The sequence below is a fragment of the Somniosus microcephalus genome, chromosome 6 (genome assembly GCF_052327205.1).
Source record: "Somniosus microcephalus isolate GS21.2 chromosome 6, FLI_Smic_1.0, whole genome shotgun sequence".
NCBI classification, from domain to species: Eukaryota; Metazoa; Chordata; class Chondrichthyes; order Squaliformes; family Somniosidae; genus Somniosus; species Somniosus microcephalus.
The window spans coordinates 520,028-547,423 of NC_140992.1; the positions used below are offsets into that span (position 1 = coordinate 520,028).

Below are 27,396 nucleotides of genomic sequence, written 5' to 3' on the forward strand. Positions count from 1 at the left end.
CTACGCAGGTCCCGTCCATGCCGGATTTAAAAAAAGTTTCCTGTACTGCCCTATAGTTTTTGCACCTCTCAGAAATTTGTCTACATATTTGTTCTTCTATCTCCCTCTCACTGTTTGGGGGTCTGTAGTACACTCCCAGCAGTGTGATTGCCCCTTTTTTGTTTTTCGATTCGACCCATATGGCTTCATTTGATGATTCCTCCAACATATCCCTCCTCACAGCTGTAATAGTTTCTTTAATCAGTACCGCGACACCCCCCCCCCCCGCCTTTGTACCTCCCTCTCTATCCCGTCTGAAAATCCAGTAACCTGGAATGTTGAGCTGACATACCGGCCCCTCTTTCAGCCACGTCTCTGTAATAGCTATAATATCATAGTCCCAAGTATCTACCTGTACCCTCAGCTCATCTGCCTTGTTCGCTATACTCCTTGCATTAAAATCTATACAATTTAGTGCAGACAAACCTTGTTGACTACTATCTAGCCCTTGATTCCTCTGTCCCTCCAATTTTCTTTCTACATTTTTGTTTTCCAATTCCAGTTTTTCTTCCCTCCCTACTGACTCTATTCTTGGGTTCCCATCCCCCTGCCAAGCTAGTTCAAACCCTCCCCAACAGCACCAGCAAACCCCCCAGCGAGGATATTGGTCTCAGCTCTGTTGAGGTGCAACCCGTCCGGCTTGTACAGGTCCCACCTCCCCCAGAAACGGTCCCAATGCCTCAGGAACCTAAAGCCCTCCCTCCTGCACCATCCTTCCAGCCACACATTCATCTGCTCTATCCTCTTATTTCTGGACTCACTAGCACGTGGCACCGGGAGTAATCCGTAGATTACCACCTTTTTGAGGTCCTGTTTTTTAATCTGACTCCTAGCTCCCTAAACTCTGCCTGCAGGACCTCATCCCTCTTTGTACCTATGTCGTTGGTATCGATATGGACAACGACCTCTGGCTGTTCACCCTCCTCCCCCAGGATGCTCTGCAGCCGCTCAGTGACATCCTTGACCCTGGCACCAGGGAGGCAACATACCATCTTGGAGTCACATCTGTGGCCGCAGAAACACCCTGTCTGCTCCCCTAACTATTGAATCCCCTACTACTATTGCTCTTCCATTATTTGCACCCCCCCCCCCCCCCCCCACCGTGCAGCAGAGCCACCCGTGGTGCCGAGGACTTGGCTCTGACTGCACTCCTCAGAGGGACCATCTCCCTCTCCAGTACTCCGAATAGAACACTGGTTGGAGAGTGAGATGCCCTCTGGGGCCTCCTGCACTGCCTGCCTGGTCGTCTTCTGTCTAGTGGTCACCCACTTGCTCTCTGTCCGCGCTCTCTTAGGCTGCTGGGTGACCACCTCACTAAACGTGCTATCCACGTAGTTCTCGGCCTCGCGGATGCACCACAGTGACTCCAGTCGCCGCTCAAGCTCCATAAACCGTTGCTCGAGCTGTTGCCGCTGGTGACACTGCACATGTAGTCATCCATGACTTTCCACATGCCACAGGATGTGCAGTCCGCTAGACTGAGCTGCCCTGTCATTCCTTTATCTAACAGACTATTTAAAAGACTAAGTGCTAACCTTTATTTAAAAGACTAAGAACTAATTTAACAGAATAAGCTTTAAACTTAAATAAAAAACACTCACCTACTACTCACCAATCAGCTGCTTCCCTTGTGCCGACGTCACTTTTGAACGTTGCCTGTTGAGGACCGCTCTCGCTGCTGCCGGTGAGTCTCGGCCTCGTTCTCTCTCCTGCTCCTTATACTCCCCGCTGTCGCTCAGGCTCCTCCCAGGGCCGCTCTCGCTGCTGCCGCTGCGTTTATATCGGTCTTCACGGTAGAAGACACTAAAAGCATCCCAATAATGGATAATCGGGGATATTGGGGTGGGGGGGACCTTCAAAAACAATCACTATCACTAGAGAGAAAGTACGAGGCAAACTAATGGGACTAAAGGTGGACAAGTCCCCTGGACCTGATGGCCTGCATTCTAGGGTCTTAAAAGAGGTGGCTGCAGAGATAGTGGATGCATTGGTTGTAATCTTCCAAAACTCCCTGGATTCTGGAGAGGTCCCAGCGGACTGGAAAACAGCAAGTGTAACGCCCCTATTTAAGAAAGGAGGGAGACAGAAAGCAGGAAACTATCGACCAGTTAGCCTAACATCTATCATTGAGAAATTGCTGGAGTCCATCATTAAGGAAGTGTTAGGAGGGCATTTAGAAAATCCTAATACAATCAAGCAGAGTCAGCATGGTTTTATGAAAGGGAAATCATATTTGACAAATTTGCTGGAGTTCTTGAGGATGTAACGAGCAGGGTAGATAAAGGGGAACCAATAGATGTCGTATATTTGAATTTCCAGAAGGTATTCAATAAGGTGCCACATAAAAGGTTACTACACAAGGTAAGAGCTCATGGGGTTGGGGGTAATATATTAGCATGGATAGAGGATTGGCTAACTAACAGAAAACAGAGTCGGGATAAATCTGTCATTCTCAGGTTGGCAAACTAACTAGTGGGGTGCCGCAGGGATCAGTGCTGGGGCCTCGACTACAATCTATATTGATGACTTCGATGAAGGGACGAGTGTAATGTAGCCAAATTTGCTGCTGATACAAAGATAGGTGGGAACGCAAATTATCTCCAAAGGGATATAGATAGACAAAGTGAGTAGGCAAAAATCTGGCAGATGGAGTTTAATGTGGAAAAATGCGAGGTTATCCACTTTGGTAGGAAAATTTAAAAAGCAATGTGTGAAAGGCCAGGGCTCTGTCTACAGCAGTGTGAAAGGCCAGTGCTCTCGACAGCAGTGTGAAAGGCCAGGGCTCTGTCTACAGCAGTGTGAAAGGCCAGTGCTCTGTCGACAGCAGTGTGAAAGGCCAGTGCTCTGTCTCCAGCAGTGTGAAAGGCCAGTGCTCTGTCTCCAGCAGTGTGAAAGGCCAGTGCTCTGTCTCCAGCAGTGTGAAAGGCCAGTGCTCTGTCTCCAGCAGTGTGAAAGGCCAGTGCTCTGTCGACAGCAGTGTGAAAGGCCAGGGCTCTGTCTACAGCAGTGTGAAAGGCCAGTGCTCTGTCTCCAGCAGTGTGAAAGGCCAGTGCTCTGTCGACAGCAGTGTGAAAGGCCAGTGCTCTGTCTACAGCAGTGTGAAAGGCCAGTGCTCTGTCTCCAGCAGTGTGAAAGGCCAGGGCTCTGTCTACAGCAGCGTGAAAGGCCAGGGCTCTGTCTCCAGCAGTGTGAAAGGCCAGGGCTCTGTCTACAGCAGCGTGAAAGGCCAGTGCTCTGTCTCCAGCAGTGTGAAAGGCCAGTGCTCTGTCTACAGCAGTGTGAAAGGCCAGGGCTCTGTCTACAGCAGTGTGAAAGGCCAGGGCTCTGTCTACAGCAGTGTGAAAGGCCAGGGCTCTGTCTACAGCAGTGTGAAAGGCCAGGGCTCTGTCTACAGCAGTGTGAAAGGCCAGGGCTCTGTCTACAGCAGTGTGAAGGGCCAGTGCTCTGTCGACAGCAGTGTGAAAGGCCAGGGCTCTGTCTCCAGCAGTGTGAAAGGCCAGTGCTCTGTCTCCAGCAGTGTGAAAGGCCAGGGCTCTGTCTACAGCAGTGTGAAAGGCCAGTGCTCTGTCTACAGCAGTGTGAAAGGCCAGTGCTCTCGACAGCAGTGTGAAAGGCCAGGGCTCTGTCTCCAGCAGTGTGAAAGGCCAGGGCTCTGTCTCCAGCAGTGTGAAAGGCCAGTGCTCTGTCTACAGCAGTGTGAAAGGCCAGGGCTCTGTCTACAGCAGCGTGAAAGGCCAGGGCTCTGTCTCCAGCAGTGTGAAAGGCCAGTGCTCTGTCTCCAGCAGTGTGAAAGGCCAGTGCTCTGTCTCCAGCAGTGTGAAAGGCCAGGGCTCTGTCTACAGCAGTGTGAAAGGCCAGGGCTCTGTCTCCAGCAGTGTGAAAGGCCAGTGCTCTGTCTCCAGCAGTGTGAAAGGCCAGGGCTCTGTCTACAGCAGTGTGAAAGGCCAGGGCTCTGTCTCCAGCAGTGTGAAAGGCCAGTGCTCTGTCTACAGCAGTGTGAAAGGCCAGGGCTCTGTCTCCAGCAGTGTGAAAGGCCAGGGCTCTGTCTACAGCAGTGTGAAAGGCCAGTGCTCTGTCTCCAGCAGTGTGAAAGGCCAGGGCTCTGTCTCCAGCAGTGTGAAGGGCCAGTGCTCTGTCTACAGCAGTGTGAAAGGCCAGTGCTCTGTCGACAGCAGTGTGAAAGGCCAGTGCTCTGTCGACAGCAGTGTGAAAGGCCAGTGCTCTGTCGACAGCAGTGTGAAAGGCCAGTGCTCTGTCGACAGCAGTGTGAAAGGCCAGTGCTCTGTCTACAGCAGTGTGAAAGGCCAGGGCTCTGTCTACAGCAGTGTGAAAGGCCAGTGCTCTGTCGACAGCAGTGTGAAAGGCCAGTGCTCTGTCTCCAGCAGTGTGAAAGGCCAGTGCTCTGTCGACAGCAGTGTGAAAGGCCAGTGCTCTGTCTACAGCAGTGTGAAAGGCCAGTGCTCTGTCTACAGCAGTGTGAAAGGCCAGTGCTCTGTCTACAGCAGTGTGAAAGGCCAGTGCTCTCGACAGCAGTGTGAAGGGCCAGTGCTCTGTCTACAGCAGCGTGAAAGGCCAGTGCTCTCGACAGCAGTGTGAAAGGCCAGTGCTCTGTCTACAGCAGTGTGAAAGGCCAGTGCTCTCGACAGCAGTGTGAAAGGCCAGTGCTCTCGACAGCAGTGTGAAAGGCCAGTGCTCTCGACAGCAGTGTGAAGGGCCAGTGCTCTGTCTACAGCAGTGTGAAGGGCCAGTGCTCTGTCTCCAGCAGTGTGAAGGGCCAGTGCTCTGTCTCCAGCAGTGTGAAGGGCCAGGGCTCTGTCTACAGCAGTGTGAAAGGCCAGTGCTCTGTCTACAGCAGTGTGAAGGGCCAGTGCTCTGTCTACAGCAGTGTGAAAGGCCAGTGCTCTGTCGACAGCAGTGTGAAAGGCCAGGGCTCTGCCTACAGCAGTGTGAAAGGCCAGTGCTCTGTCTCCAGCAGTGTGAAAGGCCAGGGCTTATGATTTTGTTTAATACTGTGATTTAATTTCCAGCTGTGAAGAGGACAGACGGTAATGATGATGGGGCAGATTTTATTGAACATGAATCGCAGGACTCCATGGAGCTGAAACCCTCCGACCTATCAATGCCACTCACCGTTGCCGTGGGAACGGATCAGCAGCAGATGTTGTTGCCCCTCAGCGACGGCCCGTCTTTATCCACAGAACAACTGCTGCGGCCATCGGTGTCTGCCTACCCAGAAACACAGCTCATCTTCCTGCAGCAACTGTACTGAGGGGACCGCACAGCTCGCCGGGGGAGGAAAGGGGGATCGCAGCTCGCCGGGGGAGGAAAGGGGGATCGCAGCTCGCCGAGGGAGGAAAGGGGGATCGCAGCTCGCCAAAGGGGGAATCACCGCTCGCTGGGGGAGGAAAGGGATCACAGCTCGCCGGGGGAGGAAAGGGGGGATCGCAGCTCGACGGGGGAGGAAAGGGGGATCGCAGCTCGCCGGGGGAGGAAAGGGGGATCGCAGCTCGCCAGGGGAGAAAGGGGGATCGCAGCTCGCTGAGGGAGGAAAGGGGGATCGCAGCTCGCCAAAGGGGGAATCACCGCTCGCTGGGGGAGGAAAGGGATCACAGCTCGCCGGGGGAGGAAAGGGGGATCGCAGCTCGCCGGGGGAGGAAAGGGGGATTGCAGCTCGCCAGGGGAGGAAAGGGGGATCACAGCTCGCCGGGGGAGGAAAGGGGGATCGCAGCTCGCCAGGGGAGAAAGGGGGATCGCAGCTCGCCGAGGGAGGAAAGGGGGATCGCAGCTCGCCGGGGGAGGAAAGGGGGGCTCGCAGCTCGCCGGGGGAGGAAAGGGGGATCGCAGCTCGCCGGGGGAGGAAAGGGGGATCGCAGCTCGCCGGGGGAGGAAAGGGGGATCGCAGCTCGCCGGGGGAGGAAAGGGGGATCGCAGCTCGCCGAGGGAGGAAAGGGGGATCGCAGCTCGCCGGGGGAGGAAAGGGGGGATCGCAGCTCGCCGGGGGAGGAAAGGGGGGATCGCAGCTCACCGGGGGAGGAAAGGGGGGATCGCAGCTCACCAGGAGAGATCATGCAGCTCGCTCGGGGTGAGGGTGATCATTGCTCGCCAGGAGAGAGAGAAAGGGGGACCAGACAGCTCGCCAGGGTGAGGGGCATCACAGCTCGTCCAAGGAGAGGGAAATCTCACAGGTCACTGAGGGAGATCCCGGAGGGGTGGGTGGGTAGAGAGAGGGAGCGTGGGGGGTGGGGAGAGTGCGGGGGGAGAGGGAGGGAGTGCCGGGGAGGAGGGTGTGTGGAGGGAGATGGAGGATGGGTAGAGAGGGGGAGCTCGCTGGACTGGCCCTGGGGACCACGATAAACCCCAGGTGTCCAAACTGCTGACTCTCCCACACTGTCCTGTGTTGCTGCTAAACAGCAGCGTTGGCGATGTTGGTGCGGTTTATTCCCGTGTATTGAGGCTGATCACACTGAGTAATCATTGTAACAAGTGGCATTTCCGTGTTCCTGGGCGGAATGTCCCGGAGCTGCTGGCGGAGAGCAGGAGGTTTGTGTGTTTGGTAGCTGTGCTTCTCCCCGCCTCCGGCCCCAGGGGGCTGCTGTCCGGCTGGGGATTCCGGATTGCTGTGACTGCAGCACTCTTACCCGGGGCAATGTTTTCCCGGCCGTGCGGTGATGTGAATCCAGACCATTAGAACAATGATCGCAACAGCCGAGTGTTTAATTCGTGTCCCTGTGTTATCGGAACCATCCCACAGCACCCTGGCCTCGACGCCCCCCCCCCCCCCCCCCCCCGGGCCCGGCCTCGACCCCCCGGGCCTGGCTCCACGTTTGCTCTAAACTCTCTACATCAGAGATTTATTGAATCAGAATTGCATGTCCCACAGCGACACCTCCCCCCTCCACCCCTTCCAGGCCCATGCTGTTTGGTTCCAAGCTGCTCTGCTACACGTCCCTCACCTAAGTGACCTGGTCCTGAGTACCGCTGACCTGGTCCTGAGTCCCGCTGACCTGGGCTTCCTGTTGCTGAATTTCCCTCTGCCCACTGTCTTGGATCAGCGGGATTTGAACTCGTCTTTTTCTGTGTGTTAAGTCGTTTGAAGTCGGAGCTGGGAATAAAGTTACTGATTTGCTCATTTGGTGTTTGCTTTGTATCAAAATACCACGGGGGACTGGCTGGGACTCTCACCCAGTGTCCGCACCACACCACATAGAAACATCCTGCCCAACTGATCCACTTTACCACTTTGATCCCCTGTGTCCAGGAGTCATTGACCTGTTTGCCACATCTCTCTGTCTCTATCACTCTTTCTTTCTCTCTCTTCCCCCCTCTCGCTCACTCTCGCCCCTCTCTCTTTTCCCCCCCCCCCGCCTCCTCTCAGCATCTACCCTGTCAATCCCCCTCAGAATCTTGTATGTTTCAATGAGATCACCTCTCATTCTTCTAAATTCCAGAGAGTATCGGCCCAATCTACTTAATTTCTCCTCCTAGGACAGTCCCTCATCTCAGGAATCAATCCAGTGAACCTTTTTGCACCGCCTCTAAGACAAATATATCCTTCCTCAGATAAGGAGACCAAAACCGTGCACAGTACTCCAGGTGTGGTCTCACCAAGGCCCTGTACAATTGTAGCAAGACTTCCTTACTCTTATACTCCAACCCCCCTTGCAGTAAAGGTCAACATCCCATTTGCCTTCCTTATTGCTTGCCTGCATGCTAACTCTGTCCTGTACAGGGACACCTAAATCTCGGAACACCAAAATGTAATAGTTTCTCTCCATTTAAAAAATATTCTGTTTTTCTATTCTTCCTACCAAAGTGAATAACCTCACATTTCCCCACATTATACTCCATCTGCCACCTTATTGCCCAATCGCTCAACCTGTCTATATCCCTTTGTAGGCTCTTTGTGTCCTCCTCATATCTTTTCTACCTAGCTTTGTCTCAGTCTCTTTGTCTCAGTCTCTCTCTCTGTCTCACTCTCTGTCTGTCTCACTTTTTTCTCTCTCTCTCGCCGGCAGGGGCCGCCGTTCTTCCTTGTCCTGTGCGGTTGCTATGGCCACCTTGCTGTTTGTGGGTCGCTATGGAAACAGGAGAAGCACTTCACAGGATGGAGTTCAGCCAGGTAGAGGGAGAGGAGGGGGAAATAGGGGAGAGGGGGGTGGCTAGAGGGAGATTGGAGGTGGGAGGGGGGTTGAGTACAGTGTGTGTAGACGGGTGGGTGGGCGGGCGGGGCGGGGGTTACACTCTGTTCTGGGTCTGTGTCTAACCGGGAGATTGACCTTTGCTCTGTTTTAGCCACGAGTGACCAGTCCGGGAGGGCTGGAGCTTCGTTACCTGGATGTCTGTTCAGAGTTGAAACAAGATCCCAACCCGTACATTCAGCGCGTGGCTCGACAGACTGACCTCCTCTCACCAGGGTCAGTGTCCACAATATTTACCTCCATCAACAATAGCAAACCTGTAATATAAAGGCGAATAGTTAAAGCTAGAAATATATTGAGGGCAAGAGTGACTAAAGGAGATGGTCATTAAAGAGGCGCCGGAGACACTGTAATAGACAAAGTAACGGCTGCTGTATTAAAGGAGTACTTCGTATCTGTTCACAGTAGAGAAAGAGGATAAAATACCACTCATAGAATCAGGAATTTATAGCTCAAAGAGGCCATTCGGCCTGTCGTGCCTGTGCTGGCTCTTTGAACGAGCAGTCTGCTCAGTTCCTCATCCTCCAGTACCCGTTCAACTCCCTTTTAAAATTATGGAATCAACATCCACCACCTTTTCAGGTAAAGCGTTCCAGATCCCAACACTGAGTGGAAAAAATTCTCATCTCCCCCCTAGATCTTTTGCCAATGATTTTGAAGCTATGACCTCTGGTTAGAACATCAGAATTAGGAGCAGGAGTCGGCCATTCGGCCCCTCGAGCCTAGTCCGCCACACGGCCCCTCGAGCCTAGTCCGCCACACGGCCCCTCGAGCCTAGTCCGCCACACGGCCCCTCGAGCCTAGTCCGCCACACGGCCCCTCGAGCCTAGTCCGCCACACGGCCCCTCGAGCCTAGTCCGCCACACGGCCCCTCGAGCCTAGTCGGCCACTCGGACCCTCGAGCCTAGTCCGCCATACGGCCCCTCGAACCTAGTCCGCCATACGGCCCCTCGAGCCTAATCCGCCATACGGCCCCTCGAGCCTAGTCGGCCATTCGGCCCCTCGAGCCTAGTCCGCCATACGGCCCCTCGAGCCTGCTCCGCCATACGGCCCCTCGAGCCTAGTCTGCCATACGGCCCCTCGAGCCTAGTCTGCCATACGGCCCCTCGAGCCTAGTCCGCCATTCAATAAGATCATGGCTGATCTTCCACCTCAACTCCACTTTCCTGCCCTACCCCCATATCCCTTGATTCCTCTGGAGTCCTAAAATCTGTCTATCTTAGCCTTGAATATGCTCAACGACTGAGAATCCACAGCCCTCTGGGGCAGAGAATTCCAAAGATTCACAACCATCTGAGTGAAGAAATTCATCCTCATCTTAGTCTTAAAAGGCCGACCCCTTATCCTGAGACTGTGACCCCTGGTTCTAGACTCTCCAGCCAGGGGAAACAACCTCTCCGCATCTACTGTCAATCCCCCTCAGAATCTTGTGTTTCAATAAGATCACCTCTCATTCTTCTAAACTCCAGAGAGTATTGACCCACTCGCCAGAGCCAATAGTTTTTCTCTCTCTACTCTATCAAAACCTCATCATCTTGAAAACCTCTATTAGGTCACCTCTTAACCTTTTCTGTTACATCTTTCCTGAAGTGTGGGGCCCAGAAGTATCCACAATACTCCAGCTGAGGCCTAACCAGTGATGTATAAAGTTTGAGCGTAATCTCTTTGCTTTTATATTCTATTCTTCTATTTATAAACCCAAGTAACCTACAAGCTTTTTTTAATCACCTGATCAGCTTGCCCCGCCACCTTGAAGGCTTTATGTATCGGGACACCAAGGTCTTTCCGCTCATCTACACTTTTCAAAATCATGCCATTATATTGTACACTCTTTCCATATTAGTCATCCCAAAGTGCAGCACTTCACACTTCTCCATATTGAACTCCATCTGCCGTGCTTCGGCCCATTTCACCATCCTGTCTGTGTCATCCTAAAGCCTATAACTATCCTTATCACTATCTACTATAGTGCGCAGACTCAATGGGCTGAATGGCGGCCTCCTGTGCTGTACTATTCTATGATTCTACTACTTTGCCAAGTTTTGTATCATTTGCAAACTTCAAAATGCTGCTCCCTACATCCGAGTCTAGGTCATTTATAAAAATTGAAAAGAGTAATGGACCCAAAACTGACCCTTGGGGAACACCACTGCAAACCATCTCCCAGTCTGAAAAACATCCATCCACCACCACCCTCTGCTTCCTGTTACTGAGCCAATTCTGTATCCATACTGCCACTTTCCCTTAATTCCATGGGCTTCCATCTTCTTAATAAGCCTCCTGTTTGGCACTTTGTCAAAAGCCTTCCAAAAGTCCATATATGCAACATCTACTGCACTACCTTGATTAACCTTCTCCATTACTTCATCAAAGAATTCCATCAAGTTAGTGAAACATGATTTGCCTCTAACAAATCCATGCTGACTTACATTTTATTAACCCACATTTTACCAAATACCAATTAATTTTGTTCCGGATTATTGTCTCTAAGAGTTACCACACCACCGACGTTAGGCTGACTGGCCTGTTGTTCCCAGGTTTCTCCCGCTCCCTTTTTTTACATCCCCCAGTAACCTGAGATCCATCCCATCTGGACCGGGTGACTTTTCCACTTTGAGCGCTACCAACCTTTTAAGTGCATCTTCTTTATCTATTATATCCGATCCAATATCGTTACTGCATCTTCCTTTACTGTGCCATTGGCAGCATCCTCTTCTCTAGTGAAGACAGAGGCAAAGTCCTCATTTAGTGCCTCAGCCACGCCCTCTGCCTCCACAAGAAGATCTCCTTTTGTAAAAAGACTTCTGTTGAAGAAATTCCTTCACACAGAGGGTGGTGAATCTTTGGAATTCTCTACCCCAGAGGGCTGTGGAGGCTCAGTCATTGAGTATATTCAAAACAGAAGTCGATAGATTTCTGACTAGTAAGGGCATCAAGGGATATGGCGATAGGGCCGGTGAATGGAGTTGAGACAGAAGATCAGACGTGATCTCATTGAATGGTGGAGCAGGCTCGAAGGGCCGAATGGCCAACTCCTGCTCCTATTTCTTATGTTCTTATGTTTCTTTTCGTTTCCTTGGGACCTTTTAGCTGTTGGTTAGCATGTCGGCCTACAACAGGCTGAAGGGCCGAAGCCTGGCGGCCTACAGCAGGCTGAAGGGCTGAAGCCTGGCGGCCTACAGCAGGCTGAAGGACCGAAACCAGGCGGCCTACTGCAAACCTGCACTTGCCTAACCCAGTGCAAGTCTCTTCCAAAAGGAATGATGGGGCCAGACTAAGGACCCACCTGGCAATTACAGGCAGGTTCAGGCCCTTCATGCTCGCTCAGCCAGGCCTGCCGTAGTGGGGGGAGAGAAATTGGCCTCTGTAGTAATTAGTGCTTTTAGTTGCTGATTTTATTCCAAATACTTTGTGCATTTGTCACAAAGAATCTTCATCCTGCTCCAGTGAAGCAGAGAAAAGGAACGTGATCTGAGAATAAAGCCACGGGGACATCTGAAGTCTGTGCTTTACTTTGGTCATTATTTGGGGGGAGGGGGGCGGGGCTCCTGAACCCTGAACCCCCGACAGGCTGGAGGGAGAATGGACAAATACCTGATGCTCAGAGCTGCCTGGCAGTGGACATGAAGACACCAAGGGATGGACCGCCGTCTGACCTCCCTGCTTTAGGCTGTGTGGCTGAGTTTGGTGAATCGCAGCATGAGGTCAAACCATGAGTGAGAGACTGATGGCCGAGTGAGTGAGTGACCGATGGCCGAGTGAGTGAGTGACCGATGGCCGAGTGAGTGAGTGACCGATGGCCAAGTGAGTGAGTGACCGATGGCCAAGTGAGTGAGTGAACAATGGCTGAGTGAATGATGGCCGAGTGAGTGACCGATGGCCGAGTGAGTGACCAATGGCCGAGTGAGTGAGTGACCGGACGATGACCGATGCCCGAGTGACCGGCCGATGCCCGAGTGACCGATGCCTGAGTGAGTGGCCGGCCGATGGCCGAGTTACCAAATCTCTTGCTTCCACTCCAGGCCATTAGTTGAATTATCCACCCTTCCCCTGCAGGACTCTGTACACGGGATTCACTCTGACGCTCAGCAGAAACTCACGGGTTTTCCCAGTCCAGCAACTAACGGATGATGATGCTGCAGCTCTGGTTCTTCTCCTGCATCGAAACTCCTACATTACAGGTCAGTCCTGCTCAGTCCGATCCTACTGACATTTAGCCTTAATTTCATCAAAATCGGTTTACATTAGTCCATCGACTCCTGGGCCTCAAATTTGCTTCTTGCCAAACTCATGTTACAGGCACAAAATGGGCAGCTAGATATCCAACGTGGTAGCACAAACACCGTCCAAACTGGAGGGTGGGGCAGTTAGGGTTATGGGGCAGAGCGGGGCAGTGGGATTAGTGTGGGATTGATACAGGGTTATGGGGCAGAGCGGGGCAGTGGGATTAGTGTGGGATTGATACAGGGCTATGGGGCAGAGCGGGGCAGTGGGATTAGTGTGGGATTGATACAGGGCTATGGGGCAGAGCGGGGCAGTGGGATTAGTGTGGGATTGATACAGGGTTATGGGGCAGAGCGGGGCAGTGGGATTAGTGTGGGATTGATACAGGGCTATGGGGCAGTGGGATTAGTGTGGGATTGATACAGGACTATGGGGCAGAGCGGGGCAGTGGGATTAGTGTGGGATTGATACAGGGTTATGGGGCAGAGCGGGGCAGTGGGATTAGTGTGGGATTGATACAGGGCTATGGGGCAGAGCAGGGTTGTGGGATTAGGTTGGGATTGATAGAGGGCTATGGGAAGAGAGCAGGACAATGGGAATGGTTGGGATTGATAGAGGGCTATGGGAAGAGAGCAGGACAATGGGAATAGTTTGGGACTGATACAGGGCTATGGGGAGAGAGCGTGGCAGTGGGATTACTTTGGGATTGATACAGGGCTATGGGGCAGAGCAGGGCTGTGAGATTAGGTTGGGATTGATACAGGGCTATGGGAAGAGAGCGGGCCAGTGGGATTAGGTTGGGATTGATACAGGGCTATGGGATGAGAGCGGGGTAGTGGGATTAGTTTGAGATTGATACAGGACTATGGGGAGAGAGCAGGGCAGTGGGATTAGTTTGGGATTTATACAGGGCTAGGGGGAGAGAGCGGGCCAGTGGGATTAGATTGAGATTGATACAGGGCTATGGGGAGAGAGCGTGGCAGTGGGATTAGTTTGGGATTGGTACAGGGCAATGGGGAGAGAGCAGGGCAGCTGCATTAGTTTGGGACTGATGCAGGGCAATGGGGAGAGAGCGGGGCAGTGGGATTAGTTTGAGATTGATACAGGGCTAAGGGGTGAGAGCAGGCCAGTGGGATTAGATTGGGATTGATACAGGGCTATGGGGAGGGAGTGGGACATTGGCATTAGTTTGGGACATTGGCATTAGTTTGGGACTGATACAAAACTCTGGGGGGAGAGTGGGTCAGTGGGATTAGTTTGGGATTGATACAAGACTATGGGGAGAGAGCGATGCAATGGGATTAGTTTGGTATTGATACAGGGCTATGGGGAGAGCGCGGGGCAGTGGCATTAGTTTGGGACTGATACAAGACTATGGGGGGAGAGTGGGTCAGTGGGATTAGTTTGGAATTGATACAGGGCTATGGGGAGAGGTTAGGGCAGTGGGTTTAGTTTGGGATTGGTACAGGGCTATGGGGAGAGATTAGGACAGTTTGGGATTAGTGCAGGGCTATGGGGAGCGAGTGGGGTAGTGGGCTTAGTTTAGGATTGATACAGGGCTATGAGGAGAGAGCGGGGCAGTGGCATTAGTTTGGGGTTCCTTCACTGGTTTGATGATCTTGATATTCCTAACGGCAAATGTTGAAGAAACTGTTGGAATTCCTTGGATGGGACACGGTAACAGGAACAAAGACGTCATCCATTGTCTGAGCATTTTTAGTTTTGAGTTCCTGTCTTTCAGGGCTTGATTTAAGATACAACAATTTAACAAACTGTGGAGCAGAATTCATCGGGAACCTGCTTCTGGTAAGTGATAGGATTCCACTGGGTTTAGTTTTAGATTGATACAGGGCTCTGGGGAAAGAGTAGGGCAGTGGGATTAGTTTGGGATTGATGCAAGGCTATGGGATTAGTTTGGGACCGATACAGAGCTATGGGGAGAGAGTGGGGCAGTGGGATTAGTTTGGGATTGATACAGGGCTGTGGGGAGGGAATGGGGCAGTGGGATTAGTTTGGGATTCATAGAATCATAGAAAGTTACAGCACGGAAGGAGGCCATTTCGGCCCATCATGTCCGCACCGGCCAACAAAGAGCTATCCAGCCTAATCCCATTTCCCAGCTCTTGGTCCGTAGCCCTGCAGGTTGGAGCATCCCAAGTGCACATCCAAGTACTTTTTAAATGTGATTAGGGTTCCTGCCTCTACCACCCTTTCAGGCAGTGAGTTCCAGACCCCCACAACCCTCTGGGTGAAGACATTTCCCTCAAATCCCCTCTAAACCTTCCCCCAATTACTTTAAATCGGTGCCCCCTGGTTTTTGGCCCCTCTGCTAAGGGAAGTTGGTCCTTTCTATCCACTTTATCTATGCCCCTCATAATTTTATATACCTCAATAAGGTCTCCCCTCAGCCTCCTCTGTTCCAAGGAAAACAGACCCAGCCTATCCAGTCTTTCCTCATAGCTAAGATTCTCTACTCCCAGCAACATCCTTGTAAATCTCCTCTGTACCCTCTCTAGTGCAATCACATCTTTCCTGTAATGTGGTGACCAGAACTGCACGCAGTACTCTAGCTGAGGCCTAACAAGTGTTTTATACAGTTGAAGCATAACCCCCTGCTCTTGTATTCTATGCCACGGCTAATAAAGGCAAGCATTCCGTATGCCTTCTTAACCATCTTATCTACCGGGCCTGCTACCTTCAGGGATCTGTGGACATGCACTCCAAGGTCCCATTGTTCCTCTACACTACTCAGTGTCCTACCATTTAATGTGTATTCCCTTTCCTTGTTAGCCCTCCCTGAAATAAAGAGTAAGAAGTCACACAACACCAGGTTATAGTCCAACAGCTTTATTTGAAATCACAAGCTTTCGGAGCGCTGCTCCTTCTTCAGGTGAAGTGGAGAAATGCATAAAGACACAGCTTATATAGTCAGAGAATCATGTCAGATGTTTACAGGTAACCTTTCCAACTGCCATTTATCACACCTCGGCAGAGAGATAATCACAGCAGTCAAAGGTGTGAATGGTGTCCAAACAGGTCAGTCAGGGAAACATTACATCAAAGAACAATGAGGTGGGGTCACAAGGGGTCAAATATTGCAGATGCTGGGGTCTGTATGAAAAACAAAAAAACAGACAAAAAACATTTTTTTTGGCTGGAAATCACAGCAGGTCCGGCCGCATCTGTGTAGAGAGAACAAGCCAATGTCGACTCGAGTCTGGATGACCCTGCATCAGGTGGGGTTACATGTAATTGTGGTGTATGTGCCTTTAAGAGCAATTATGGTGTATGTGCCTTTAAGAGCCCCAGGTGTGCGTAATGCCGGTAATTGCCACTTGGGCTATATAAGCCTGTGTATTGTGTATATCCTTTAGAAACCCCCCCCAGACTTGCTTAGTAAATACCTATGAACCAACTCCTGTCTTCAGTGTCTTTATCTACACACGGACACTACAGTGGCGACGAAGTGGAAACGGACTTACCTGCAATTCGGCAGCACCTCAAGGACATCGATTCCTCCAGCGTCCAGAAGACTCAAGGAAGTAAGAGAAACTGTGGTTTCACCAGCTGGCCAAGCTGGTGGCAGGTACTGCGCTAATCCTTCCTGGGCGTCAGGCTGGAGCTCCAGTGGCGGGCTCTACAGCTGAGGCAAGCAATAACGGACTGGGAGGGTGCACTCGAGAAACGGCCGGCGCGGCAAGCAGGTCAGCGTTTAGACCTCCGTCGGGAACAAGTCTCCAACAGTGAATAAACGGAAATCACAGTAAAACAGCGTTGTTATCGGTAGCAGCGGCGGGAAAGCGCGGGAAGCGCCATATCGTTGCTGCAGAGAGAGAAAAAAAAAGCGCGGGAAGCGCCATATCTTTTCTGAAATGCCTAAATCTGGTAATATTGAGGCTTTTGATGGCGAAATAGAAGATTGGACCACATACGTGGAAAGAGTAGAGGTTTATTGCACTGCAAATGGAATAACAGATGAAAAAAAAGCTTCTGTACTTCTGAACTTAATGGGCGCGAAGACATATGGGCTGTTACGAAATTTAATCACTCCAGCCAAACCAAAGGACAAGACTTTTAAAGAAATTGTTGATACCCTGCAGGAGCATTTAAACCCAACACCGCTGCTGATAGCGGAACGATTCAAGTTCTTCAAGAGAAATCAACACAAGAATGAAAGTAACGCTGATTACCTAACCGAATTAAGAAAGCTATCAAAGCACTGCCAATTCGGAGCAGGACTATCGGATTATCTTCGAGACAAATTTGTTTGCGGTCTCTTAAGTGAAGGAACACAAAAAAGACTGCTTTCTGAAAAAGATTTAACATTGGACAAAGCTTTCAGTATGGCTGTATCATACGAAGCAGCAGCAAAAGGAGCTGCAGAGATACAACAAGAGACACAGGACTTCGGCACCCATAAAATGACACAGGAGTTCGGAAGATGTTATCGCTGCGGCAGATCCACCCATAACCAGAGGGACTGCTGGTTCAAGGGCAAAGCATGCAGGCAATGTGGTAAGATTGGACACATTGCACGGGTATGCCAATCTGGACAAAATAAATCCACTGACAGAAAACAAAAAATCAACAAAGAAAAGTACAGGAAGGTACAAATGATGACGGACAATAGCTCCGAAGACCAGAATAGCGATAGCGACTCCGGAAACAAGAGACTAAGCTGTCTCAAATTACATAATGTACTTGCCAAAGAGGATTACCAAACCATTTGGGTTACCCTCACAATAGCAGGGTCCCCAGTTAAAATGGAGCTAGATACAGGATCAGCTCTAACCGTAATAAATCGACGAGATTACGAGAGGCTATTTTCGCATATACCTCTAAAAGACACATCCATTATCTTAAAAACATATACGGGGCAGAAAGTCTACCCCAAAGGAAAAATAAGGGTGCCTGTGGTATACAACGGCAAAGAAATACAAAAGTTGTATTTATACATTCTACAAGATGGTGGTCCACCGTTGTTGGGACGTGAATGGATAAGGAAGATACGTTTAGACTGGCACTCCATTCAGGCACTGACGGTGACCAGTAAGAAAAAAAACAATGATGACATCATACCTGAACGATTAAAAGACATCTTGGCCAACGCCAAAGAAGTGTTTCAAGAGAAACTAGGAACCTTGAAAGGCATCACCGCCTCAATAAAAGTGGAAGATACAGCAATTCCAAAAATTTTTAAGGCAAGACCGGTGCCATACGCAATACGTCCGGCAGTCGAGGCAGAGCTGAAGAATTTGGAAAAGGCAGGCGTATTATCCAAAATAGATTGAAGTGAATGGGCAACACCCATCGTTCCAGCCATGAAAAAAACATTGAAAAATAACTCTGAGGAACAGAAAAAAATTCGCATCTGTGGGGACTTTAAGGTGACTGTAAACCCAGTCCTTCACACGGTACAGTATCCTCTTCAGAGGATAGAAGATATTTTCGCCTCACTATCCGGAGGGAAACGTTTCACAAAAATTGACTTGGCACAAGCATATCTACAGATGGAGGTTGAGGAGACCTCTAAAAAGTATCTCACAATAAACACACACAAAGGCCTGTACCAGTACAATCGACTGGTTTTTGGAATAGCATCAGCTCCAGCTATCTGGCAAAGAGCTATGGAGCAAGTCCTGCAAGGGATTCCGGGGACTCAATGCAACCTAGACGACATCCTTATAACAGGAGAAAACAACAACGAGCACCTTGCCAATTTGGAGCAGGTGCTCACTAGGCTGAAAGGACGGGGCCTACGAGCAAATCGCCCCAAGTGCGAATTTTTCCAAAATCAGATATCATATTGTGGCCACATAATTAATAAGGAAGGGTTGCATAAGTCACCTGAAAAAATTGAAGCAGTTATAAAAGCCCCAGCACCTGAAAATGTTTCACAATTAAGGTCATTCCTGGGATTAATAAATTACTATCATAAATTTTTACCGAACTTATCAACTATTCTACACCCTCTTAATGATCTTCTACAGACAGGAGTGATTTGGAAATGGAACGAAGACTGTAAACGTGCCTTCCATAAATGTAAAGACTTAATCACATCCGAGAAAATTTTGGCTCATTACAACCCATCACTACCAATCAGACTGGCGTGCGATGCATCCCCTTACGGCATAGGAGCGGTATTGTCCCATAGATTCCCTGATGGCTCGGAACGGCCGATAGCTTTTGCGTCACGCTCATTGAACTCAGCTGAGCGTAACTATGCCCAGATAGACAGGGAAGCACTCAGCCTGGTATGGGGAGTGAAGAAATTCAACCATTACCTACACGGACAAAAATTTACCTTGCTGACTGACCATCAACCCCTCATCTCCATATTCAACCCTAAAAAAGGTGTCCCCATTATGACGGCACAAAGACTACAGAGGTGGTCCCTTTTTCTAGGGGCACACCAATACAACATTGAATACAAAGGGTCAAAACAGCATGGGAATGCTGACGGTTTATCACGCCTACCATTGCCAACGATAGAAGAGGCACCTACAGTAGACCCAGTAGAGATATTCCACTCTACCATAGTGGAATGTCTACCGTGACAAATTCTGCCATTGAAAGGGAGACAAGAAATGACCCTACTCTCTCACGGGTCTACGATTTAACAGTGAAGGGATGGCCAGCACATGGCGAACCACTGTTGCCAGCATTCTCGCAAAGAAGAGAACAGCTGTCAGTGTGCCGAGGAACCTTGATGTGTGGATCCAGAGTGGTGATTCCACCCAAACTCCAGGATAAAGTACTAAAGGAGCTTCACGAGGGGCATCTGGGTGGAGTGAAAATGAAGAACCTAGCTAGGGCGTTTGTATGGTGGCCAGGTATCGATGGAGACATCGAAGACATGACCAAGAGCTGCCTAGGATGCCAGAAGGTCCAAAATGCTCCGCCACAGGCCCCTCTACATCCATGGGAGTGGCCCTCATCTCCCTGGCAAAGGGTGCACATCGACTTTGCTGGTCCATTTATGGACTCAATGTTCTTAATCGCAGTTGATGCACACTCCAAGTGGCCGGAGGTAATAAAGATGTCCTCCACCACCACGGAAAAAACCATCACAGTATTAAGGACCATATTTGCCAGGAATGGGCTGCTGGAGCAGATATGTTCTGATAATGGACCACAATTTGTGTCCGAAGAATTCAGAAAGTTCTTAAAGAACAATGGGGTAAAGCACTACACGTCCGCCCCATACCATCCCGCCACCAATGGATTGGCTGAAAGGTTTGTCCAGACCTTCAAGAAGGCCATCAAGGCCATGGGTAATGAAGGCATAAAACTTCAGCACAAGGTGGATAACTTCTTATTTGCATATAGAAATGCAACGCATATGGTTACTAACCAAACTCCCGCCATGATGTTCTACAATAGAAACCTAAGATGCCGGCTGGATTTGGTCAAGCCCAACATCCGAAGGGACGTGGAGAACCGGCAGTTTCAGGGCATGAATGAAAGGCCAACTAGGGCCTTCCAGATAGGCCAACCGGTTTTGGCCCGGGACTACCGTACCAAGAAATGGCAGCCTGGAACTATCTGCACACGATTAGGACCACTGATGTATACCGTGGACATCGGAGACAGCATACTAAGGCGCCATGCTGACCAAATCATCAAGTCATCTGAAAAGGGACAACCTACACCACCACTCTATACATCTAACGATGAAGTAGAGATACCCATATCTACCTCCGATCCGGTGATACTGGAGCCCGATGAACCCGACACTGGCCTTCAAGCCGAATCAGCCTTGCCAGAAGAACCTTCTACACCACCAGAAACTACTACACCCCCGAGGCGTTATCCGGACCGAGTCAGGAAGCCTCCTGAGCGACTAACTTATAATTAATTAATACAGCAATGTATATTATTTTGCATATAACATGTAATTAATAATTACTTAAAATATGATGTACTAGTTAGCTAGAAGCGGAGGAATTGTGGTGTATGTGCCTTTAAGAGCAATTATGGTGTATGTGCCTTTAAGAGCCCCAGGTGTGCGTAATGCCGGTAATTGCCACTTGGGCTATATAAGCCTGTGTATTGTGTATATCCTTTAGAAACCCCCCCCAGACTTGCTTAGTAAATACCTATGAACCAACTCCTGTCTTCAGTGTCTTTATCTACACACGGACACTACAGTAGCGTGACATGAACCCAAGATCTCGGTTGAGGCCGTCCTCATGGGTGCGGAACTTGGCTATCAGTTTCTGCTCGACGATTTTGTGTTGTCGTGTGTCTCGAAGGCCACCTTGGAGAATGCTTACCCGAAGATCGGAGGCTGAATGTCCTTGACTGCTGAAGTGTTCCCCGACTGGGAGGGAACACTCCTGCCTGGTGATTGTTGCGCGGTGTCCGTTCATCCGTTGTCGCAGTGTCTGCATGGTCTCGCCGATGTACCATGCTCCGGGGCATCCTTTCCTGCAACGTATGAGGTAGACAACGTTGGCCGAGTCACATGAGTATGTACCATGTACCTGGTGGGTGGTGTCCTCACGTGTGATGATGGTATCTGTGTTGATGATCTGGCATGTCTTGCAGAGGTTGCTGTGGCAGGGTTGTGTGGTGTCGTGGTCGCTGTTCTCCTGGAAGCTGGGTAATTTGCTGCGAACGATGGTCTGTTTGAGGTTAGGCGGCTGTTTGAAAGCGAGTAGTATTTGACCCCTTGTGACCCCACTTCATTGTTCTTTGATGTAATGTTTCCCTGACTGACCTGTTTGGACACCATTCACACCTTTGACTGCTGTGATTATCTCTCTGCCGAGGTGTGATAAATGGCAGTTGGAAAGGTTACCTGTAAACATCTGACATGATTCTCTGACTATATAAGCTGTGTCTTTATGCATTTCTCCACTTCACCTGAAGAAGGTCCAGCGCTCCGAAAGCTTGTGATTTCAAATAAAGCTGTTGGACTATAACCTGGTGTTGTGTGACTTCTTACATTTGTCCACCCCAGTCCAACTCCGGCATCTCCACACCATGAAATAAAGAGTAGATTGCCTTTCAAAGCTAGGCTTTATTAACCTTAAAAAACCAGCAAGTACATGTTGAGCACCCAGCCTCAACCAAACTGTAGAAAACTGAATTTAAGATGGCCACCACAGGTCACATGGAATCAACTAACCAATAAGTTTACAGCATATATCTCAAGGCAGGAAAACAGGCAACCAATTACAATGCTTCTTATAAAACAAGAATAATCACCACACTCCCCAAATGCATTACCTCACACTTCTCTGGATTGAATTCCATTTGCCACTGTTCTGCCCACCTGACCAATTTATTGATATCTTCCTGCAGTCTACAGCTTCCTTCTTCAGTCTCAACCACACAGCCGATTTTAGTATCATCTGCAAACTTCTTAATCATACACCTATATTCAAGTCTAGATCATTGATGTATACCAATGTGGTAAACCACTGTTTGTATTCCACTGTGTACATGCCTGGACATGCCTCGGCTGACTCATCCCACAAGTCCTAGTATAAAGGTGACTGCTCCCCAGCCCCTTTGTATTCTGGACCGGTCGACCACTCGAGGCAGACCTTCATTCTTTTGTTAATAAAAGCCTTTAGTTACTCTCTTAACTCTCAGTCTTTTATGAGTAATTGATAGCGCATCAATTTTATTCACAAAATATTTATAATGGAGAAGATCCTCACACCAGCATGCCTGGACTTAGATCATCGGGAGGCGGACTCATCCACCAAGTTTACTCACTGGCTTAAGTGTTTCGAAAAATTCCTGACCGCCTCCGCAGCAATCAAATCGGACGAGGACAAACTGGATGTCCTGACCTCCAAAGTGAACCACCGAGTGTACTCGGTCATCCAAGACGCGACCTCGTACGCGGACGCTATCAAGCTCCTCAAGGACCAGTACACGCGCCCAGTGAACGAAATGTACGCCAGGCACCTTCTGGGGAGTCGTAAACAACAACCTGTGGAATCGACCGTGGAATACCTTCAGGCACTGTCTGTGCTTGGCCGGGCCTGTGGTTGTAAGGATGTAAAGGCCGCCGTGTACACAGAGGAACTTATCCGGGACGCTTTTGTAGCGGGCCACAGATCCAATTACACCCGACAGCGACTGTTGGAGCAGAGTGACCTCGACCTCAACAAGGCCTCTGAACTCGCACTATCATTGGATGCAGCCTACCGGGGCATGGATGCCTACTCCTCTGCACCGTGGACGCCGCGGGGAATGACAGCCTGGGACACGGTAGGACCGCCTCATAGCGCCGTGCCACCCCAGCCACACCCCAGCAACGGCCCAACTACCGCAGCAGTGTCCCAAGGCCAGACAGCAGTGCCCCAAGGCCAGAAATGCTACTTCTGTGGCCAGGCAAAACACCCCAGAGCGCGCTGCCCGGCGAAAAATGCGATCTGCTCGGGCTGCGGGAAGAAGGGACACTACGCTAACATCTGCAGGGCCAAAGCCACCCCGAACCCCAGCAGCGCCGCGTGTGGGCCATGCGGGCCGCCATCTTGGGCCACCCCGGCCATGTGCGAACCACCGGTACAGCAGCCATTTTGGACGCCTCCAGCCACATGGGGATCATGGACGCCGCCATCTTGGACGACAGCCGGAATGCAGCAGGCCCCCAACACCGCCTCATCTGATACCCGCAGCGACACACCGACCCCTACGCTGGCATCCGTTACACTGGACCAAGCGAGACCGCACCAGCTGGCCAGTTCCACAATGGACATTAAGGTAAATGGCCACGATACAACCTGCCTTTTTGACTCTGGGAGCACGGAGAGCTTCATCCACCCCGACACGGTGCGGTGTTGCTCTCTCCCAGTCCTGCCTGCGCACCAGCGGATTTCTATGGCCTCCGAGTCCCAGTCGGCGGACATCGGCGGCTACTGCGTAGTGACACTCGTAGTAGACGGGACCGTGTACGATCATTTTAAACTTCTGGTCCTGCCCGACCTCTGCGCTGCCGTCCTGCTGGGGTTAGATTTTCAGTGCCACCTTAAAAGTGTTACGATGGCGTACGGTGGACCCCTACCCCCACTCACAGTCCGCAGCCAGCAGCTCCCAAATTGCCCGCCGCGCACCAGGTGCAACCTCTCCACACTCAGAGTCACCCCCCCCCCCCCACTGTTTGCTAACCTCACCCCCAACTGCAAGCCCATCGCCACAAAGAGCAGGCGATACAGTGCCGGGGACAGGGTTTTCATTAAAACCGAAGTGGAGCGGCTCCTGAAGGAAGGGATTATTGAGGGCAGCACCAGCCCCTGGCGAGCCCAGGTTGTGGTCGTTAAGACCGGTGAGAAGCAGCGCCTGGTCATCGACTACAGCCAGACAATAAATCGCTACACCCTGCTGGACGCCTACCCACTCCCCCGCATAGCTGATATGGTCAACCAGATCGCGCAGTACCGCGTCTTCTCGACCATTGACCTGAAATAAGCGTACCACCAGCTCCCTATCCGCCCTGAGGACTGCCAGTATACTGCCTTTGAGGCAAACGGCCGCCTCTATCACTTCCTTAGGGTTCCCTTTGGCGTCACCAACGGGGTCTCCGTCTTCCAAAGGGAGATGGACCGGATGGTAGATCAAAATGCGTTGCAGGCCACTTTCCCATATCTGGACAATGTGACCATCTGCGGCCGTGACTTGTAGGACCATGACGCAAACCTCGAAAAATTCCTCCGCACCGCCCAACTCCTGAACCTGACATATAACAAGGAGAAGTGCATATTCCGCACAAACCGCCTCGCCATCCTTGGCTGTGTTGTGGAACACGGAGTCATCGGCCCCGACCCCGACCGGATGCGTCCCCTTATGGAACTCCCACTGCCTCAAGGCCCTGAAGAGGTGCCTAGGGTTTTTCTCCTATTATGCCCAGTGGGTCCCCTACTATGCGGACAAGGCCCATCCGCTGATCAAGTCCACCTCTTTTCCCTTGACGGCAGAGGCCCGCTTAGCCTTCCACCGTATCAAGGAAGACATTGCCAAAGCCACCATGCACGCAGTGGACGAATCCATCCCCTTCCAGGTGGAAAGCGACGCGTCCGACTTTGCCCTGGCCGCTACCCTCAATCAGGCGGGGAGACCCGTGGCCTTCTTTTCACGAACCCTCCAAGGCCCGGAGACCAGACACTCCGCTGTTGAGAAGGAGGCCCAGGCGATTGTGGAGGCTGTGCGTCATTGGAGGCACTACCTGGCCGGAAAACGATTTACCCTGCTCACTGACCAACGTTCAGTTGCTTTCATGTTTAACAACAAGCAGAGGGGCAAAATCAAAAATGACAAGATCTTGAGGTGGAGAATCGAACTTTCCACCTACAATTACGAGATCTTGTACCGGCCCGGGAAGCTCAATGAACCCCTGGATGCGCTATCGCGTGGCACCTGCGCCAGCGCGCAGATCGATAGACTGCGGGCCCTCCACAATGACCTCTGCCACCCGGGGGTCACCAGGTTCTTCCACTTCATCAAGGCCCGCAACCTGCCTTACTCTATTGAGGAGGTCAGGACCATGACCAGGAACTGCCAAGTCTGCGCTGAGTGCAAACCGCACTTTTATAGACCAGACAGGGCCCACCTGATAAAAGCCACTCGCCCCTTCGAGCGCCTGAGCGTTGATTTTAAAGGGCCTCTCCCCTCCTCTGACCGCAATGTGTACTTCCTCAATATTATTGATGAATACTCCCGTTTCCCGTTCGCCATCCCCTGCCCGGACATGACCAGTGCCACGGTCATTAAATGTCTGAACGACCTCTTCACCCTGTTCGGTTTCCCCAGCTATATCCATAGCGACCGGGGCTCATCATTTATGAGTGACGAACTCCGTCAGTACCTGCTAACTAGGGGTATTGCCACAAGCAGGACCACCAGTTACAACCCCCGGGGGAACGGACAGGTGGAAAGAGAAAATGCGACAGTTTGGAAGGCCGCCCTGCTAGCCTTAAAGTCTAGGGGCCTTCCAACCTCCCGCTGGCAGGATGTGCTCCCCGATGCGCTCCACTCTATTCGGTCACTGCTCTGCACTGCCACTAACGCCACCCCTCATGAGAAAATGTTTGTCTTCCCAAGGAAGTCCACATCGGGGACATCGCTACCGCCATGGCTGACGTCCCCAGGGCCGGTCCTATTGAGAAGGCACGTGAGGACCCATAAAACGGACCCCCTGGTCGAGAGGGTCGACCTCCTCCACGCCAACCCCCAGTATGCTTACATTGCATACCCGGACGGGCGGGAGGACACAGTCTCCATAAGAGACCTTGCACCCTCGGGGGCCGCAGTAACCCACTACTCACTACCACCCCCCCCCCCCCCCCAACGATCCGATATCCAGCCCCGGCAGACGGCAGGCCTGGGCCCAGCGACCCGCTCGACATTTACGAGGACGACACGCCTGTGCCACAGCCTACGCGGGACTCGACGCCGGAAGCTCCACTACCCCTGCCGTCGCCACGCCGATCACAGCGGCAGACAAGACCTCCGGAGAGACTCCAATACACTAACTTTTAATACACTTCACCCCGCCGGACTCAATTTTAAACAAGGGGTGAATGTGGTAAACCACTGTTTGTATTCCACTGTGTACATGCCTGGACATGCCTCGGCTGACTCCTCCCACAAGTCCTAGTATAAAGGTGACTGCTCCCCAGCCCCTTTGTATTCTGGACCGGTCGACCACTCGAGGCAGACCTTCATTCTTTTGTTAATAAAAGCCTTTAGTTACTCTCTTAACTCTCAGTCTTTTATGAGTAATTGATAGCGCATCAAGATGGCCACCACAGGTCACATGGAATCAACTAACCAATAAGTTTACAGCATATATCTCAAGGCAGGAAAACAGGCAACCAACTACAATGCTTCTTATAAAACAAGAATAATCACCATGCTCCCCAAATGCATTACCTCACACTTCTCTGGATTGAATTCCATTTGCCACTGTTCTGCCCACCTGACCAATTTATTGATATCTTCCTGCAGTCTACAGCTTCCTTCTTCAGTCTCAACCACACAGCCGATTTTAGTATCATCTGCAAACTTCTTAATCATACACCTATATTCAAGTCTAGATCATTGATGTATACCACAAAAAGCAAGGGACCCAGTACTGAGCCCTGCGGTACCCCACTGGAGACAGCCTTCCAGTCACAAAAACACCCATCAACCATTACCCTCTGCTTCTTGTCTCCGAGCCAGTTTTGAATCCAACTTGACACTTTGCCCTGGATCCCATGGGCTTTTAACTTCGTGACCAGTCTGCCATGTGGAACCTTATCAAAAGTCTTGCTAAAGTCCATATACACTACATCAGATGCAGTACCTTCATTGACCCTCCTTGTTACCTCCTCAAAAAATTCAATCAAGTTTGTCAGACACAACCTTCCCTTAACAAATCCGTGCTGACTATCCTTGCTTAATCCGTGTCTTTCTAAATGAAGATTTATCCTGTCCTTCAGAATTCTTTCCAATAATTTTCCCACCACCGAGGTTAGGCTTACTGGCCTGTAATTACTCGGTCTATCCTTTTCTCCCTTTTTAAACAAGGGTACCGCATTAGCAGTCTTCCAGTCGTCCGGCACCACACCTGAAGCCAGAGAGGATTGGAAAATGATGGACAGGGCCTCTGCTATTTCCTCTTTTGCTTTACTTAACATCCGGGCCTGGGGATTTATCCACTTTTAAAGCTGCTAAACCCCTTAATACTTCCCCTCTCACTATGTTTATTTCATCTAATATTTCACACTCCTCCTCCCTGATAGCAATGTCTACTTTGCCCCTCTCCTTTGTGAAAACAGACGCAAAGTACTCATTAAGAACCCTATCGACATCTCCTGCCTCCACACACAGATTACCCTCATGATCTCTAATAGGCCCTACCCTTTCTTTAGTTATCCTCTTACTCTTAATATATTTATAAAACATATTTTTCAAGGGTTCAAGGGTTTTCCTT

General features: G+C 50.8%; 2 protein-coding genes across 6 annotated transcripts in view; both read left to right on the forward strand.

The window, feature by feature from the left end:
* Window positions 1–5,453, forward strand: part of LOC147115364 (myoneurin-like) — a 51,129-nt gene extending 45,676 nt beyond the window's left edge. For 2 of the 5 annotated variants that reach the window (XM_085989623.1, XM_085989622.1), the window contains exon 7: window positions 5,067–5,452. In XM_085989623.1, the coding sequence (XP_085845749.1) occupies window positions 5,067–5,308 (242 nt within the window). In that variant the 3' untranslated portion in view covers window positions 5,309–5,452. Of the gene's footprint in view, window positions 1–5,066 lie in introns of all 5 variants that reach the window. The other 3 variants (XM_085989621.1, XM_085989624.1, XM_085989620.1) reach the window with 3 other exon arrangements.
* Window positions 5,454–6,285: 832 nt separating this feature from the next.
* The window catches only part of LOC147115365 (leucine-rich repeat-containing protein 34-like), a 95,891-nt gene continuing 74,780 nt past the window's right edge, over window positions 6,286–27,396 (forward strand). The window contains exons 1-4 of the mRNA XM_085989557.1: window positions 6,286–8,158; window positions 8,332–8,453; window positions 12,294–12,418; window positions 14,203–14,267. Of these exons, the coding sequence (XP_085845683.1) occupies window positions 8,117–8,158; window positions 8,332–8,453; window positions 12,294–12,418; window positions 14,203–14,267 (354 nt within the window). The 5' untranslated portion in view covers window positions 6,286–8,116. The remainder of the gene's footprint in view (window positions 8,159–8,331; window positions 8,454–12,293; window positions 12,419–14,202; window positions 14,268–27,396) is intronic.